The sequence below is a fragment of the Gekko japonicus genome, unplaced genomic scaffold, assembly GCF_001447785.1.
Source record: "Gekko japonicus isolate JY-2015 unplaced genomic scaffold, Gekko_japonicus_V1.1 scaffold6283, whole genome shotgun sequence".
NCBI lineage: Eukaryota > Metazoa > Chordata > Lepidosauria > Squamata > Gekkonidae > Gekko > Gekko japonicus.
In genome coordinates this window covers 1-19,265 of record NW_015166634.1, presented here as the reverse complement: position 1 = coordinate 19,265, position 19,265 = coordinate 1, and the positions used below count along the sequence as shown (strand labels likewise).

Sequence of the window (19,265 nt, the reverse complement as noted above, 5' to 3'; positions counted from 1 at the left end):
AGCCACTTGCAACTGAACTGATTTTTAATCACGCTGAGGAACGCATATAATGCCTGAAAGGGTTTATTTGCACTATATACTGTCTTTGACATGCATACTTTGGATCGCCTCAGGGTTCACCATCTCCACTCTGTATGTCAACAAGCGAAAGGAGCCTGATCTTCATGGCTGTGTATTTGAGAGAATACCACGGTCCTCGCCACGTTGCCCAAACTACTCCGTTGTCAAAAGAACTGTTATATTTCCCATCCTTGTAATATTGTCCATTGAGATTTGCAGCATGGCATCTTGTGGACATGAAGGGAAGAGAGAGGGGGGGAAAGTAAAAATAAAAGGAGGTGTTAACAGGACAAAACTTTGGCACAAATGCGTAAAGCTATTATTGTGGATATTTAAGTCCAGACTTCAGCCTCTGTATGTAAGTTTGCTTTCAATGTTATGATCTCGTGGGTTTTGACATTAATGAACCCCAACTTGAATATATTATTCCCACAAGACAGTCTAAGGATATTCATGCCAATATGGCAGGGCCATCTCTGGCCAAATTCTGTATGTCAGCTAGCAGATTAATTGTAAACGGGTCATTCCCTCATGATATGCCTGGTGAATATACCTTTGGTTCTAATCATGGCTGTAGTGTAATAGACTATTATAAAATATCTCAAACAATTTTATATATTTTTTGTTTTATATTTTTACAATTTATTCACCATATCTTATTTATCATATAAGCCTTATTACATAGAAATAATCATATATAAAAACATCTAAGTATCGTCTCTTAATATATAACAAAATATATTGCACAACCCCTTTATTAATATCAGTCCTCCTTAATTATACAAAAGTTTTAAGAGGGAGGACTCCTTTAAGTCTATTTTGAATAAGTGCTCAGTCTTCCGCCAACAGAGGTCCAGATATCCTTCTGTTTCAGTGTCTTCCTCAGGGAGTTCAACAGATATTTTCAAGCACAAGGTTGCCAAATACCAAAATATTTATCCAAATTTTTCAATGAACGCTGCAAAAAGTCTCTCTTAGTGAGCTCAAAGCTTCCTCCAAAGTGAAAAGCACAGATATTAATAAAGGGGTTGTGCAATATCTTTTGTGATATATTAAGAGATGATACTTAGATGTTTTGATATATGATTCTTTTTATGTATTAAGGCTTATATGATAAATAATATATGGTGAATAAATTGTAAAAATATAAAACAAAAAAATATAAAATTATTTGAGATATTTTATAATCATCTGTAGCATGGTATTTGCTGATTTTTGGTATTTCCTACTTACCGTGGGTCTTATTTTGGTTTTGTGTAATAGACTATGTCATTATTTCCCCAAACCTGAAAAGCTGGATTTTAGATTTTTGTGTGTGGGTGCAAGTGATGTCAGTGGTCACTTTTCCTCTGACCACTGTCTTGTATGGTGAGGATCAGATGTTCTTACCACCCATGCCTACCACTCCATGTGGAAGTCCACCCGCTTATTGGAGGGTCAGATGGTCCCCGCAAATAAAGAAGGGCATTAGCCAGTTATTATATTCAGATAGGATTTACGAGCTATTGCAATTATTAATTAACACTAATAACCCTTCTGCTGTTTTTTATGCTTATGATAGCCTTGTAGACACCATTAATTGCCTCTTTCAGCAGCATATCAAAGTTGCCTATAGCTCTCCCAGAGGTAAAACTGATGGGTGGTTTGATGAAGAATGGCAGAGCTTAAAATATCGGCTCCGTGCTTCTTATCGTGCCTATCGAAATAACGAAGAGGCTAATATACCCACCGGGAATTTCAAACTAAAGAGACAACTTCAGGCTGTCATTGCTCATAAGAAGAGGCTGCTACATACTAAGAGTTGGGACTTGTTGATCAAGGCATCTCTAACTAAGAATAACAAACAATTCTGGGCTTTAGTTGCTGGGGAATTCAGGGGGCATGGTACACCCCTGTCTGCCCCATACCTACCCAGACCTGGAGAGACTACTTTTTGTTAGAAGCGGAGGACTTGGCGCTGTCTCCTGTCTCAGACTTGAGAAGATGGCACCGAAGAGCTTAGATGGATAGAGAGGTCGGGACACACAGAGCATCCTTTCCTTCCTGCTATCTGATCCTTTTCTTTGAAGTAGAATGCTACTCTAAGGTGCAATTTCCTCTGCTTCCACTCCCACACTCTTTCTCACACTCTCTTCTCTCTCGCATGGACGAAGAAGGTGCTTGATCTCCATCTTGCACCATAGAGGCTGGACATGTGTCCAGCATCCAACACCATCTAGTTAGTTAGAATAGGTAATCTATCTCTTACCTGCATTCTCAAGCATATATTTCCTTTAATAAAAGTTACTTTTTAGTTTTAGAACTGACTGCTGACTCCGTGTAACTTTGTAAGTCTGTTGCCACACCTAACCCCCCAAGCTTTGCTGCGTTTAAGCCTTTGCGCACTCTGCTATTTTTCCGAGGCTCCCTGGCAGTACCAATTCCAGAGAATCCAACACTTCTTTGATTTTCCACTGTTTCATATGAGCAACAAGAGGTTTCCTCTTCTTCTGAGTTGCCCGAATGGCCTCCAGTTAGTCCAACCGAAATCAAATGTTTAATTAATAAATTAAAAGTTGGAAAGGCCCAAGGTCCAGATGGACTTCCCCGAGTTGTTTAAAGCACACCCGGACTGGTGGGCTTCCCCACTGGCTGCCCTATTTACTTTAATAGATGAAACAGGGATTATGCCCGCTTCATGGACAAATGCAATTGTTGTCCCAATTTTCAAAAAAGGTGATCCCAACTGCACAGGAAATTACTGCCCGATCAGCTTTCTCTCAACAGTAGGCAAGCTTTATGCAAGGCTTTTACTAGATAAACTCACCTCCTGGATCTCAGATCAAAATCTCTTGGGAGCTGAACAGATTGGCTTTTGTGCAGGCAAATCCACATTAGATCACTGTATAACCCTTGCTCATTTGGTGGAGAAATGCTCTGGTACACGTGGGGGGGAAATTATTTTCTGCTTTCCTTGATCTGAAAGGGGCTTTTGACTCAAAACCTAGGGTCCTCCTGTGGGTTAAACTGAATATGATGGGAACTGATGAAAGATTACTTTTTCTTATCTGGAAACTATACTCCCCTACCAGTTGCCAAGTAAGACATGGGAATTCTGGTATATAAACACCTAAGATTTCAACAAATCGAGGAGTCAAACAAGGCTGTGTTTTGGCACCCTATTTATTTAATTTATTTTTGAATGATTTAGACTCTTTGCGTGCAGTCAATGGTCTCTGTCCTAAACTGGGTCCTCAGTCCATCACTCTATTATTCTACGTGGATGATGCTGTAGTACTATCTCGTACCCAGAAGGGCCTTAGCGCCTTCCGTCTGCTTTTACTTCTTATTGTGAGAACAACTCTTTATCTGTTAATTTTGAAAAATCGAAAATCCTGGTGTTCTCAAGATCTTGGAAATGTTTCAATTGGCATATAAATGGTAATGTCATAAACAAATCAAACATTTCAAATATCTGGGCATCCTCTTTCAGTATAATAATAGTTGGACAGGCCAGACGAAACAAGTAATAAACCTGGCCAAGTGTAGCCTGTCCGCGATTGCTAGGTTTTTCTATGTGAAGGGCAGTCAGTTCGTCCCTGTGGCCATGCAAGTCTTCAGTGCAAAAGTCGTATCACAAATACTTTATGGGATCCCTGTCTGGATTGGCTCCTTTAATCAACAGGTTGAGCAGATCCAAGCAATGTTTCTGCAACATACCCTTGGAGCGCCTAGTTGTGTAAATTATACAGCCATGTGCCTGGAGACAGGACAGCACATCCTAATGACCAGAGCTTGGCTGTCGACCTTAAAATTCTGGTTACGCCTTTACTTTAGAATAGAACCTGAGAGTTATGTCCATCTGCTGCTGTCAGACTCCTTTACATCTAATTGGTCAACCTCAATACTGAGAAAAATACAGTCTATTGGTATTCCCATTGACTCCCTGCTCATGTCAGGTGAATCTCAAATATTTAGAACATTGAGGCAGAGGATCTTTGACACTGAAAAACAAACTCTCTGTTTCGGTATTACTTCCTCACCTCTGAAGTTTAATATAACACCGAGGAATGGACTTATAGCTGAGTATTTTTTTACAGCTTACAGCCCCAACATTAAGATGAGCTTTTATGCTTGCACGTTTCAATGCTTTACCATCTGCGGTCCTTTATGGTAGATTTGCAAATGTCCCCTACCTTTACCTACCCTGAAATGACCTGTCTGTGTAATAGCAGGAAAACAGAATTCATTACCCACGTCTTGCTTAGTTGTGAATTCTACGATAAAATACGGGATGTCCTAATCAGCCCCCTTTTGATCAATAGGCACAGCTGTCCAGAAGACAGCCTAGTATCCTTCCCTCTATCAGATCACCACCCTCACATCACCTTTGCAGTGGCGAGGTTTCTCTCTATTGCTATGAGGGTTTGAGGATATAAGGTTAAAGCTCTGGCGGGATGGCTGTCCTTGTATATTTAAAATCTGTGGTTCCTATGTTGTTGTTGTTATCTTTTTCAATCTATGCCAATAAAGGTTTTGACTGACTGACTGACTGACTGACTATCATGCTGCTTAAAAACTAATTGCTTGTACCTCCACAATGACTTAATGTATAGTGAATTGCAATGCATTTACAAGTAGTCTGCAGATCTGGGGAAAGGATTAAAAGTTATGGGTTAACTGCCTAAGGAAGAAAGCATGCCACACCCTGTTCATCTTAAGTAGGCATGTTCATACAAATCCTTTTAATGAAGCAACATAATTCAGATGTTCACTTTCCCATCTCTTGAAGTGGCAAATGTTTCTTCTAAAAATGCTTTTATTTATTTATGACTTTTCTGTCCTACATTTCTGCCCTGACCTGGATAGCCCACCCCAGCGCACTCTCATCAGATCTTGGAAGCTAAGCAGGGTGGTCCCTGGTTAGTATTTGGATGGGAGACCACCAAGGAAGCCCAGGGTCACTGTGCAGAGGTAGGCAATAGCAAGTCTACGGGGTCACCATAAGTCCACTGTGACTTGATAACAAGACACCCACATGCATCCCACATTTCTGTCCATTTAGGGTCCCCAAGGCAGCAATTATTAAACATTTTAGACATTAAAGAGTATTTAAAGACAAAAATAGAAAATATTAAAAACAAACAACACATAAACACATAAAAATATAAATACATAAAAACGCACAGACAGGGAAGAGTGCTAATAAGAATTACTAAGGGCAGAGGTCATTTCGGGGGGAATCACGGGGGATCGCAGTTCCCCCGGGTGAAGTACGGGGGTGGGAGCACATGACTAAGCCCCGCCCCCTGCTTCCGGCCGCCCCGCTTCCGGCCCTCATTCAGCCAGAAGGAGGCAGGAGAAGAGGGAGGGTAAGTTGCTTCCTCCCTGCCTCTCCCCACCACTGCCTGCCTGGGGCCAGGGAGGGCCTTCGCGGGGCTTCCTTGCACTCCTGCCGGCCTTGCAGGTCCACCGCCGGGCCCCTCATGGGGCTTGGCAGTGGAGCTGCAAGGCCGGTAGCGGCGGCCAGGACCGTTGGGGGCGGGGTGTGTGGCCTTATGACACACTTCCAGTGATGTCAGGGGGTGTGGCCTTATGACACACTTCCAGTGATGTCAGGGGGTGTGGCATATGCTAATGAGTTATGCTAATGAGTTCCCCTAGCTCTTTTTCTACGAAACGACCCCTGACTAAGGGAATGCCAATCAAACCAAAAAAGCCTTTACCATCTGGCAGAAGGAAACGATGGAGGGAGACAAACTTCCACAGGGAGGGAATACCAAAGTTTTGGCACCACAACCAAGAAGGCCCTGTTGCAGGTTGCCACTTATCTTGCCTCAGATGGCACTGGCACCTGAAGCAGGTCCTCCAGAGATGACCAGAGTGGTCAGATAGGTATGTTCATATGGAAGTAGGTGGTCCATCAGGTATGCTGGCCACAAGGCATCTTGAATTGGGCCTGGAAACCAAACTGGGAGCCAAGGTAGATGGAGCAAGACCGGAGTGATGTGGTCCCTGTGATCCACCCCAATCAGCCTTCTGGCCACAGCATTCTGTACCAACTGTTGCTCCCAGACAGTCTTCAAGGGCAGCCCCACATAGAGTAGACAGCCATAATATAATCTAGATGTTACCAGGGCTTGCACCACAGTGGCACTATCTTTCCTGCCCAGGAATGGCTGCAGCTGGCTCACCAGCCAAAGCTGGTAACAGGCACCCCTGGCTATCACTGTTTATCCAACAGGAGGCATGGGTCTTCTTGGGCCTGTTCGTCCTTCCACTTTCAGTGTTACGTGTCAGCTCACCTGTTAAACCACCAGCCGCTTTTGTTCTCTTCTGCACAGCTGCCCTTCAGGAACCTGTCGTTGTCCCTGTCGTAGGTAGAGAACTGCATTCCACTGAGTGATGCAGACCACTGCTGTTCATAGTTGCCCCCTCCAGATAAAGCATCTCCCGCAGTCCCAGAGAAGGTGCCAAACCATATCCTGTACTTATCCTACAAGAACAGCCATTAAAAATATCTGTTAGGAAGAGTCCGGTAGGAGTAATGTATTACCCAGATTGTCTGAGTGTACAGAATGAAGCTTTCATCTTGTCTCTGTAGAAAGTCACAAAACCCTCCAATAGCCTTGGTGCCTATCCACAAGGTAGCAGGCCTTCCTTGGGTTCTGTAGTGGTCTCCATCCTAGGCTTACATAGACAGCTAGAATGCCTCTCTCTCCTACCCCAGTATGAATTTCTCTAACAATAAAGAGCATCTGTTTCTTTCCTAAAGCAGCAAGCCTTGTGCGGATTTTATTCTGAACTAGTCTCCCTCTGCTCGCAAGCTCATGCTAACAATATCCTAAAATCATGGGCACACGAACAAATAAGGATGCAGAGATTCAGTTGTGGGGGAGCAAAGGATGCAATGTTGTTTCAGGTTCTGTTACTTGTATGACCAAAAAGAGGGCAGCATCTTTGATGAGTGGCCAGTGGAGAAGGAATTCCGTGTGACCTTCTGGACTCATTTGTACCCTTAGGAGAATACTGGAATGTAGTGTGCCTTAATCATGAAAGAAGGTTTCAGAGTCAAAAGGAGGACTGATCCGCAAAGACATAATGCGGAAGCCTCTTTTTACTAGTGCCTGTTTACACACAAGTGTAACGTGAATGGACCCTTCAAAAGAAAGGATTCCATTGTTAGTTTTATAACATACAAGCTTAGGGAAAAATCTAATTCCAAAGTCTCAGAGGAAAGAACCTTTCCTAACTCCAATGGACCCGTGTTAAGATTAAAATGTTGGTGATTTACTTCTTGATTTATCATAGTTCACCTTTCCAAATTGTCTTTTAGGTTTCATTTATTGTCCTAGAAGTAACATTTCACCAGTTAACTATTTTACTAGCTTCAGCTTTTCTTCTGATCTCCAGCCACATTAGTTATGTTTGCCTGGAATCTTTTGTTCTTGTATCCATGAGGCCCATAATTGAAATGCATCTACAATGTGACTTCCTGGGACACTGATATAGAAGATCCTCTCCAAGAATCTATTCTGGTTGCAAAATAGGTCCGTCTCTTTCAGTGCTCTTAAAATAGCTTACCCACCTTCCCATTCTTCATCTGAAAATTGTCATAAATTGCATATCTTGTCTCCCCCTGCCAGTCCATCAGGTCAATTTTCAGTGACGTTTCCCCTGGAATTTACAGTGTTATGTTAGAAATTCACCAGAACCCTGTGTTGGAGTAACTGAATGGATTTCGTGGAGCACGTGGGTTCCCAGAGCATACTTATCACCAGGGGTCGTTTCGTAGAAAAAGAGCTAGGGGAACTCATTAGCATAACTCATTAGCATATGCCACACCCCCTGACATCACCGGAAGTGTGTCATAAGGCCACACACCCCGCCCCCAATGGTCCCAGCCACCGCCGCCGGCCTTGCAGCTCCACTGCCGAGCCCCATGAGGGGCCCAGCGGTGGACCTGCAAGGCCGGCGGGATTGCAAGGAAGCCCCGCGAAGGCCCTCCCTGGCCCCAGGCAGGCAGGGGTGGGGAGAGGCAGGGAGGAAGCAACTTACCCTCCCTCTTCTCCTGCTGCCTCCTCCTGGCTGAATGAGGGCCGGAAGCGGGGCGGCCGGAAGCAGGGGGCGGGGCTTCGTCATGTGCCCCGCCCCCCAGTACCTCACCCGGGGGAACTGCCTCGCGAACCCCCACGATCCCCCCCGAAATGACCTCTGCTTATCACATTAGTGACCTGTATCCAACCATTCTGTGCACAAAAGACAGAGTTTTCCTTTCTGTTCTTGCAACTCCCTTCTAATCCTTGGACAGATCGTTCCCAAAGTTACATAACTGGTGCAGAAGAATACCCATGAGGGTTGGGGAGTCTGGAGTGAGATAGGACAAGGGAGTTAAATAGTTCCTCCTTCATCTTCTGCAAATCCAGCTCTGCTGAAAAAGAGACACTGATTTCATCCTCTTGTCTCTCCTTCCTCCAGCCCACTAACTGGTATGGCTATTCCTCCACGCAGACCCTTTGGGACCAGGAATGATCTGTCCAGGAGCTGCACGAGTGAAGAGGAATGTGGGAAACTTTATGCGCCTCCTGTGCATTGATGGTTGGATACAAAGCAGTAATATAACATGTAATTGCACGTAAGCAGAAAAGCAACTTAGGGGGAGGGGCGTTTTGATCAGGAAAGTAGTCGAAGCGAGGGAAAGGTTTAGCAACCCTGCTATTTTATTTGGGTAAGAATTGGTTTACGAGATTCATGCATACAGAATGATCGTCCTTACCTCTAAGGAGCAAGTCATAGATCTTATCATTCCCCAGCCAATATTCATCATCCTTGCTCTGGAGTTGTCCAAACCCCTGTTTATAATCAGCCCATCTTCTGACTGAGGGGAACCTCCACATTCAGAGGCAGTCAGCTTCTGAATACTGGTGTTAGGAGCCAACCTTGGGGGAAGGTCTCTGCCTAGGCTTACCAAACGCCGGCGGGGGAAATCTATTTCCTGGCAGGATGCGTGCCGCGGGGGACGGCTGTGCGCGCTGCCCCCGCCGTCGCCAGGATGTGACGCTCCGCGTTACTCTGGCAACGGGGCTGTTTGGGTCCCGTTGCCAGGGTAACGCGGAGCGTCACATCCTGGCGACGGCGGGTGCAGCGCGCACAGCCGTCCCCCGCGGCACGCATCCTGCCAGGAAATAGATTTCCCCCGCCGGCGTTTGGTAAGCCTAGGCAGAGACCTTCCCCCAAGGTTGGCTCCTAACACCAGTATTCAGAAGCTGACTGCCTCTGAATGTGGAGGTTCCCCTCAGTCACCCCTCAGTCACTGACAAACCTATCCTCCATGAATCTGTCTAATCCCCTTTTAAAGCTATGCCTGTGGCCACCACTACATTCCCTGGCAGCGAATTCCACATTTTAATCACTCTCCGTGTAAAAAGTATTTCCTTTTATCCATCTTGAATTTACTGCCCATCAGCTTCACTGAATTCCCCTGAGTTCTAGTATTTTGTCAAATCTCTCACCCCATACAAAATTCTATAAACCTGCATCATTATAAACCTCTAGCACATACAAACATCAGCACTGAACTACAAGATGTGGAATTCCCTGTTACTAGCTCCTGTTGGCCTGCAAGGTGGTTGTGCCAGCTTATCAGCTGGTTCTGTGTAAGTAGATTGTGTTATTTTATATCTCTAAACTAAAGATTGCGGGTACAATCAAATATTCCATGAGGAAGTAAAGGACACAAAAGTCTCTATTCTCTCTCTAAGGGAAAGAAAAGGAGCTATTTTGCCTCATTGTTTCAAGGTGCGTAACTGAAATAATTACCAGTCTCATAATACACCAGTTCCAAGAATTTCCCAGTTAGCCTGCAAGACTTCCCCTCCTCCTTTCTGTGATTTTGAAATCTTAGGATTTGGTAGCGTTAGGCATTATCATCCTTATGTAATGGTAGAAGGCATTAATAGGCAAAAAGATTTACTTTTTACTAGTAACTTGGAAGTCTTCAAATGCCCGTCCGAACAGCACCAAAAAATGATACCTATTTTATGTCACAATGGCCCTTCCTATCCCCACTGAGCTACTGACTCCACTCAACCACATACCTGTAGAAATTCTCTTTGCCGTTGCCGCGCCGTTGAATCACAGTCCATCCTTCCCCATCCGACATGTCACAATACACAAGGAAAGGTTCTCTGTCTTTTCTTGGCTTAATTCTATAGTAGCCGCTTTCAGTTTTGCCGCTGTTAAGCACCATCGCACAATCTAAGCAGAATAATACACAGAGAGGGGATTGCCACAGGGGGTGTCGAATCAATAACAGAGGACATATCAGCAGAGCAACTGCAACTAGGGTGACCTACAGCTGGTGGCAGCGTACAAGATCTTGAATAACGGAAGGGTATGGCCTTTACTATGAGGGAGAAATGACAGAAAGCGTGAACATGCTGACTGGACCAGGTACTCTCTTTAATCACCGCAGTGCTGCAGCCACATAATATTGGAATAGACCGTCTACAAAACTGCTTCCTCACACTGTCACATTATAGCAACGGGGGAAACTTACAAGTAGAAAGAGGAAGGCCCAGGCCACGTTGCCAGTGTTGCATAGGAAGTGATGTCATCACGCCACAATGCTCTGGTATTTGGGCAAAAACTCTATGGGGGAAAAAGGCTTCTACCATAGAATTTTTGCCCAAATACCAAAGCACTGCCTTAGGGTTGCCAAATTGTTTTTACCTGGCGGCGGGGGGCTCCCGTTCGGCGTCCTCAGCCTATGTTTCCCCCTCAAATGGCTGTGGCCCCGCCCCCAGCGTGCCCGGCGTCAGCACGTCACATCCGGCTGACATGCACGCTGAGGTGGGGTTTCCCCCGGGGCCCGATTCCACAGCGGCGGAAATCGGGCCTCCAAAGCGGGGGGAAATCCGCCCCCCGGGGGGATTTGGCAGCCCTACACTGCCTGGATGTCAGTGGCGTGGTATCGTCACTTCCTATGTGACACCAGCGACATGGCCTGGCCCTTCCTCTTTCTACTGGTAAGTTCTTCTGCCGGCCAGCTGATCGGTGGGTGGGGGGCAGGGCCTGGTGGTGGGGAACCCCACCCTCCACCAGGGGGTCTGGCAACCCTATGTAGAGAGAAGGCTGGAGCCTGCCCTATGCTGCTGTTCTTATCAGAGCCAGGCCCCTGTGGCATTTGTGAATTGAGTTGTCACGGGGAACTCGCAGTTGGCATCCTGCTGCAGTTCTCCATGGTGATCAGGAGGTGGGTTTAATGTTTGGTTTGGCCCTCAGATAGCAAGTTTCGGGAAAGACTTTAGAAGTCTCTCCCAGAGATTCCAGAGAGCTGCTGCCAGACAGAGACCCTCTATTAGGCTAATGGGCCAGTGTGGTCTGACTCAGTAAAAAGCAGCTTCGTATGTTCATAAGCTCAAGAGACAGGTTGCACCAAATCTATCATTTACCTTGGTCATAGACTAAGAGGTTCCCGCTAGTGGTGGGCAAAACTGTGTTCTGTCGGATTCTCATGGCTGAGAAAATCTTGCTCTTTTTCCTGTGATAGTTGTTCCCCAAAAGGTCTCTCAGCTGCAGTTCACACAAATGGGATAGGTTTTGGAGCATTTTTAACCTCTGCTGTAGTTTACTGTTTTCTAACAGGCAGTTATGCTCTTCCTGAAAGGGAGAAGTAACATCTTTATTTAAAGTGTAGGTCTGGCTCTAGGCTTACTTTTCCCCCAGTTGGGGCGGAGAACCCCCACCCCAAGGTCCTGCTGCCCGCTGCCACACGCCAAGTGGTGGTGGGGAAAACATAAAAAAAACCCCCACCCTGGTGTTGTCACATGCACCATTGCATCACTTCCAGGAAAAACCCACAAGGGACAGTGGGCCGCTCTAGGAATCACCAGACACTATGTTTTCCCCCCAGAAGTGATGTCATCACTCCAGCAATGCCACCCCACCATGTCCCCATCCCCTCCCCTCCTGCTGGTTGCCAAGATTAGCCTGGCAACCCTATCTGGCTCTGGGTTTAGTTTACTTTTTTTTTTTAAGTACCCTGGCCAGGATACCACCCGTGAAACTCCTAATTTCTCCTCCCATAATCCAATTCAGTAATAGCTCTGGTGGCTCAGCAGCAGGGACACCAAAAAGATTTTTTGGGAACCGCAGTCTGGGCCAGATTTGTGCTCCCATTCCACCAAGGGCCTTGCCAGACTGGAAGCTGCATACACTAGGGTTGCCAGGTCCCCTGGTGGGGTGGGGGGTTGCCTGCTCGACAGGTCCCTTATCCTCTGGCCCAGATCCAGCAGCCGGGGAGATCCACCCCCAAAGTGCCGGGATTGCGGGGATGTGCCCGCCGTGATACAGGGGATGCGCTATCATTCGAGGGAAGACTATGTTTTTTCCTCGAATGACAGTGGCCATACCACCAACGTTCCCGACATGATGATGTCACTTCCGGATGATGTCATCACGGCACATGCACCAAGGATGTCCGGGAGGGGCCAGGACTCCCCCGCTGAAACAAAAGTAAGACCTGGCAACCCTAGCACACACTGATCTTACGACTTCTCTGACCTGGCCAGCAGTGGGCCTGAAAGTGGTGCTTTTAATTCAGTGGGTTCCTAAACTAGTCTGGATTTCAGCAAGTTTCTCATCTGACAGAACATCACCATGAATTAGGCCTGGAGACTGGTTCTCCTAAGGTGGAGTGAGCTCCTGTACTGGAGTTGTCAGAAGACAGAATAGGAGTGGGAAGACTTATTTCAACTCTCCACTCAGCCATGAAGCTCACCAGGTGACTTTGGGCCAGGCACTCTCCTCGGCCTCTTCCCGCTTCTCAGGATTGTTCTAAGGATAAAATGGAGGAAGGGAGACTCATATGCACTGCCCTATGTTCCTTGTGGGAAGAGGGATGTAAAAATCTAGGGCTCTTTTTGTAGCAGGTACTTATTTGCATATTAAGTGACACACCCCTAATGTAGCCAATCCTCCAAGAGCTTACAGTAGCTCCTGTAAGAAGAGCTCTGTAAGCTCTTGGAGGACTGGCTACATTAGGAGTGTGTGGCCTAATATGCAAAGGAGTTCCTGCTACAAAAAGAGCCCAGACGGTACTACTGATGGTGATGAGGGTGAAAGGTTCATCCTGTGCCATGCCAGACTGTTATTCTAGGTATGGTTCTATTCCTGAGCAGCAGAAGGCTTTGGTTTTGGAGAGAAACAGACAGAATACACCCAGATAGATTCAGGTGGGTAGCCGTGTTGGTCTGAAGCAGCAGAACAAAGTTTGAGTTTATTTATTTATTTATTTAATTACATTTGTACCCCGCCCTCCCCGCACGCGGGCTCAGGGCGGCTTACATAGGCACAACGGTGCAATAAAATACAACACGATTAAAACAATTTAGGCACCCAAAGTGCGATAAAATTACACAGTTAACCACTTAAAACACAGGGGCACCTTTAAGACCAGCACAGTTTCATTCTGGGTATAAGCTTTTGTGTGCATGCATAAGAACATGAGAGAAGCCAATGTTGGATCAGGCCAAAGGCCCATCCAGTCCAACACTCTGTGTCACACAGTGGCCAGAAATACCAGGTGCCATCAGGAGGTCCACCAGTGGGGCCAGGACATTAGAAGCCCTCCCACTGTTGACCCCCCCCCAAGCACCAAGAAGACAGAGCCCCTAACTATACCTTGTGGCTAATAGAAGTGTGCATGCACTGAAGAAGTGTGCATGCACACGAAAGCTTATTCCCAGAATAAAACTTTGTTTTAAAGGTGCCACTGATCTCAAACTTAGAATACATCAAAATTAGCAAAACTTGCTCTCCTCAAGGATAGTTGTAGAAGAAAAAGAGAAGGTTCTGGCATCAGTGGCTTCTGTATGGGAATGGAAATAGAGGGTGATACTTGTAAAACAGGTTTTGTCCAAGACAGCTGGGTCATCAGATTGTTAAGTACAGTTTAAAGGATTAGGGATTCCTTCCCCTCCCCACAACAGGCACCTTGTGAAGTACGTGGGGCTGAGAGAGTTCTGAGAAAACTGTGACTGGCCCAAGGTCACCCAGCAGGCTTCATATTGGAGGAGTACAGAAGCAAACCCAGTTCTCCAGATTACAGTCCACCGCTCTATACCACTACACCACACTGGCTTGAAGAGCATCTTCAAGAGATATATTCTCACATAGAAATGGCTAGGTCTGAGTAATTGCAGCTGTTTGGAACCTCAGCTGCTGTGATAATGAAAGCAGCAGAAAGATAGACCCTTACAAACCGCCGATTGCTACATACCGGAAGTTGAGGTGATGGTGAACTGAATGGCACGAGAAGCAGGAGCAGCAGCAGAAGCATTTGATTCATCGTTGCATTATTTTTTTACAGAGCTGTGGGGAGGAAAGAAAGTAAATGTGTGGTATATTACATGGTTGCCCATCTTCTATCCCTTTTTCTTTTACTTTGCAATATTAATGGTGGCAGAACACCTTAAAGAGAGAATGGCTCTCTGCATTTTTTAAAGTGACAGTTTGAATCTTTCAGAAAATATGTATACGGTCAGGCTTACTTCTTCCTTTATACTTTATTTTTTCTTTATCTGCAACATTAACAATATAAATAATAAATCTTTTTAGAGGCATGTTTTTGCCATAGAAGGAGCTGCGGTGGCTCAAGTGGTTAAGACGCTGAACTTCAGGCTGTGGAAGGTCAGTAGTTCAGCAGTTCGAGACCCGGGTGCCGCATGATGGAGTGAGCTCCCATCTCTAGTTCCAGCTCCTGCCAACCTAGCAGTTTGAAAGCAAGAAATTGCAAGTAGATAAATAGGTACCACTTCAGTGGGAAGGTAACAGCGTTCTGTGCGCCTTGGTGTTTAGTCATGCCGGCCACATGACCATGGAAATGTCTTCGGACAGCGCTGGCTCTTCGGCTTGGAAATGGAGATGAGCACCGCAACCCTAGAGTCGGATTCGACTGGCTTTCGAGCAAGGGAACCTTTACCTTTACCTTTAAATAGGTACCACTTCGGTGGGAAGGTAACAGCATTCCGTGCGCCTCAGTGTTTAGTCATGCCGGCCACATGACCACGGAAATGTCTTCGGACAGCGCTGGCTCTTCGGCTTTGAAACGGAGACGAGCACCGCAACGCTAAAGTCGGATTCGACTGGCTTTCGAGCAAGGGAACCTTTACCTTTGCCATAGAATCTTGTATTTCTTACATGCTTCCCACTGGGTGGCAGTATGGGTTAATATATTTCCCTCACAGCAACACTAAAATCCCCTGGTCTGATTCAATGCCGGCAGTGTCTGTTTTGTGTTACAGCTAAAACAAAGCTGAACAGAGGAAACGTGGGGCAAAACCTATGCTAGAGGATACTCACTGGATATTCTCTGCTCTGCTACCATATGCTTTATCACCTTCCCTAGAAAAGGTAAATTGGAGACTGGCCTGTATTCGGCCACCTCATCCCTAGCCAATGAAGGTTTTCTGATAATAACTTCTGCCTAATAACTGCATCCTCCAAAAGCATAGGGAGAGCCTCCCGTCATCAGGAATTAACTGATGGTTTTCACCAATTGCTCCAATACCTTTTCTTGGCAAGATTTTAAAAGCCAGGATGGGCATGGGTTCAGAGCGCAAGTGACGGCCCCTTACACTTCCAAGGACTCTGTCAGCATCTCTAAGCAGGCTCAGTGTGAAACTATCCTCAAAAAAGGACAAGTAGATGCTCGTCGTGAACGCTTTAAGAGTGTGTGGAAAGAGACGGATATGGCCAAACTAGGCATCTCTAGGGAAAACGATGAAACTTGTTTGTGAACACACATTTATTACATCCACACTGTACACGCTCAGATATATTTGAAATAGATGCAGATGAAAACAAGAGCATTAAAGAAAAAGTTGAGGAAGCTTTCAGTGACAAGGGGACTACAAGGACCGATTCCGCAAAAGCAGTTGTTGCGCCCTCGGTCTCCCGTTTCCTCAACCGGAGGAAACGGGAGATCGAGGGAGCAACGACTGCTTTTGCGGAATCGGTCGAGTTTCTGACAACAGATTAAGAACATTTTGTTCTGTCTAAAAGCCGCCCTTGTGAGATTCTGGAACCTCTCAACAGAGTATCTGCCAAAAAGCTCTCACTCCCTCTTCCAGGAACAGGCAAGCCTTAGTGTATTGTTAATTCCTACCAAACTATTTTACAACAAAATCTGTTATTTATTTCGTATGGAATTCCTACTAGCACTCGGACTTCTTCTAGCAAGATTGGAGCCAAATACCAGTGATGCAAAGATGGCTTTTCACACTAAAAGGATGCTGTAACATTTTATGCTTCTTTCTTGAGGCCCCTTGTATGTAACACCTGTAATGGCACCTCCATAGTGTTCTGCCTCCTTGCCTTACTTAGCATTTCCTACTTATTTCCGCTGCCACCAAAGGCTCTCACTTCAGACTTTTTAGTTGGAACCAAAGAACAGGATGGTTTAGTTATATTTGGTAGAATGACAGAACAGTCAGTGGCGGGGGTGACTCTGAGTAAAAGGGGATCCTTCAAATAAAACAGCTGTTTTTATTTAAATATAAACAATTTAGATATTCTTTATTTAGAAGAATAACAGAGTAACACTTTCAGTATGGTTCATAAATATAATGGTTTTAGGTAGGTACAGTTCTCCTTCTTTCTCTAAAGTTCATTAAATAGACCTAGCTACAAAAGCTTATTTTCCTCACTTGCCACTGAGGCTAATAACTTCCACAAAGAACACAGATTTCTCTCACTCTACACAGGATTCAATCTCCACTCCCACGCAGCTCTAAATCCCTCCGAACAAACCAGTAACCTCCACCCCTTAGGGAACAGCTACTATCCAATCATAACACTTCACTCACCCATCCAGCCCCTCTCTTTCTTACTTTAGAGGCCTGCATTATCAACCACAGCAACATCCATACAAAATCCCACACAGAAACACAGAATACACACAAAATATATATGTAGCAGAACACCACAGTTGCTCTAACAGAATCCCTCACCAGCTTGAGCTGTAGACATATTGGAAAGGCTTCAGGCGATTCTGCACTGGCTATTCCCTCCCTCCGTTGCTCCTGACACAAACGTCTCCAGCCCCCCCTCCGCTAAGCTCACCTGCAAGTTAGGTGAGAAACCCCAAACAGAGACTCCTCCCTGTGCAATGGAAAGCCTGACAAGGGGAGGGACCTTAGGAGGTCTACTCAGAAGTGAGGCCCATGTTACTCATTGTGGCTTACTCTGAAGAAAGGATCCTCAGGACTGCAGCTGCAAACATGCACTCCCGGCTCTTCACCCACGGCTCAGGATATTTCCATTCAGATAAGGTTCCTTTGGGCATACACTCTGCCAGGGCTCTTTCACACACGCTAAATAATGCACCTTCAATCCACTTTCAATCCACTTTGCAACTGGATTTTACTGTGTGAAACGGCAACATCATCCACTTGCAAATGGTCGCTGAAGTGGACTGAAACTGCATCACTATCCAGGTCTGGGTGTCGATCATGAAGGATGCATTGGACGGGTCCGAGTTGGGAGCTGTGGGTGAGACCTGTGGTGCTCTGCAGGGTCGGTTCCGGGCTTTGGTGAGTCCTGGGCAGAGAGTGCCATGGCCCCCCAAAACCCCACGGTGAGGCAGGCCTCTGGGGGACTCTCTGGGAGCAAGGGGACATCTCCCCTTTCCGTATTCGCCCCCTTGCCCACAGCGCTGTCCCAAGTGAGCCATGCGTTTGTTTGAATACTGTGGTATGCATTACAGGTGTTAACCAGTTTAGCAAAACTAGGGAATAGAAAAGAAAGACTTCTGCAGAGCTGAAAAGGGACCTCTCCTATGCCATGTACGGGAGACACAGATACAGCTGCCACATCTTTTAGAACGGCTACATTTAGGATTAGATCTACAAAGTGCAGACCCTTAAGGGCTCCTGTGTCTTTAAGAGCAGCATTGAAAGAGGAAATTCTGCCAAGTGTAGCTTCTCCTGTCAGTGAAACACATGAAGATATATAGTCATTTGGCAGCTTCCTTCCAGGTATACAGCTCTTAAAGGTACAGGGCTATTCCTGGGGTCCGGAGCCAGCAACCCCACTCAGGGCCAAACTACCCATTCAGCAACAGAGCTGGGTCTCCCTTGAGCAATATGGTTTGCAGTGGGTGAGGGCAAACTGCTTTATACTTCCTCAAGCCTTCCTCTGCCACTTGAGCAGCACAGGGAAAGGCGGGGAGGAGAGAATAAAGCATCTTCGCTGCCTCCTGCAAAGCGCAGTCTGCTTGTGCCTTCCCATCCTGAGAGCTCCAGATTGCCAGACCTGGATTTGATGCTGAAAGTATAATTTACCAGTCAAGACAGCAATAGCCAGGGGGACACAATATTCCATTAAGACCAGCAGTTGCCATGAAGACATGTTGAATATATAGTTAAACTAGAAGCTCTTGTCTAGGAAAAGTAATCCGATGCAACATTTCCCTAGCGAGGTTTCCTTTCATTAAAACTGGTTTACTGTAGAAGAAAAACTTTTATATATTGAAGAGTAAAATATAACGTACCTGAAAGTTACAGTCTGATGCATCAACGTACTCCACGCTCTGAATACACTTGATAACTGGGGTTTGCTTCCGAGGCCTCTGTGGAAATGACAGCCCTAAAAAAAGAATAAAATTATTCTTAAAAACAAGCACTGTAAAAAAAAAAAAAAGGACTGGAATGGCTCTTTGTGCTCCCTCTGGTGACTGTAAAGCCGTATGAATCCTTTTTGGAGAATTTAGTAGCTGTCATGCTAGGCTGAAAATTAATTCTTGTATTTTGGTATGTTCTTGTGGATTCTGTATTTGTACAATACCATTTTCTGCTTATTGAAAATACTTACAAAGGGCAGCAGGCTTTTTTTTTTTTTGGAAGGAAAAGGGAGAGACGGAGGGTGAAGAAACTCCAAAGGGAAAAGGGCAAATTCAGAAGGGAACTACTTCAAGCATCAAAGGTGCCTCCAAAGGGAACAGATCAGAACTAATATTTATAAGCTACAATCAGGGCTCCATATCCTTTAGAATACCTGAGATCCCTCTATACAGCCTGCCATACATGAAACACAGGAACAGGTGTGCCAGGCAACAGGGAAAGGACTGTAAGCAGACCCAAGTGAGACTGCACCGACAGCCTGCAGCCAAGAGAGACCAGAGGGCCGGCCAGAGCTAGTAGAAATCCCAGTCAGAAAATACACAT

At 45.8% G+C, this 19,265-nt stretch overlaps 1 protein-coding gene across 1 annotated transcript; it reads right to left on the bottom strand.

Moving 5' to 3' along the window:
* Nucleotides 1–13: 13 nt before the first annotated feature.
* On the bottom strand, nucleotides 14–18,674 carry LOC107111442 (fibrinogen-like protein 1). Its single transcript, XM_015412408.1, has 8 exons — nucleotides 18,593–18,674; nucleotides 14,321–14,412; nucleotides 11,493–11,700; nucleotides 10,137–10,296; nucleotides 8,816–8,913; nucleotides 7,628–7,716; nucleotides 6,345–6,535; nucleotides 14–287 (listed from the first exon to the last, which is right to left on the bottom strand). The coding sequence occupies exons 2-8, from the start codon at nucleotides 14,387–14,389 to the stop codon at nucleotides 110–112; spliced, it is 993 nt and encodes a 330-aa protein (XP_015267894.1). The 5' UTR covers nucleotides 14,390–14,412; nucleotides 18,593–18,674; the 3' UTR covers nucleotides 14–109.
* Between the last annotated feature and the right edge of the window lie 591 nt (nucleotides 18,675–19,265).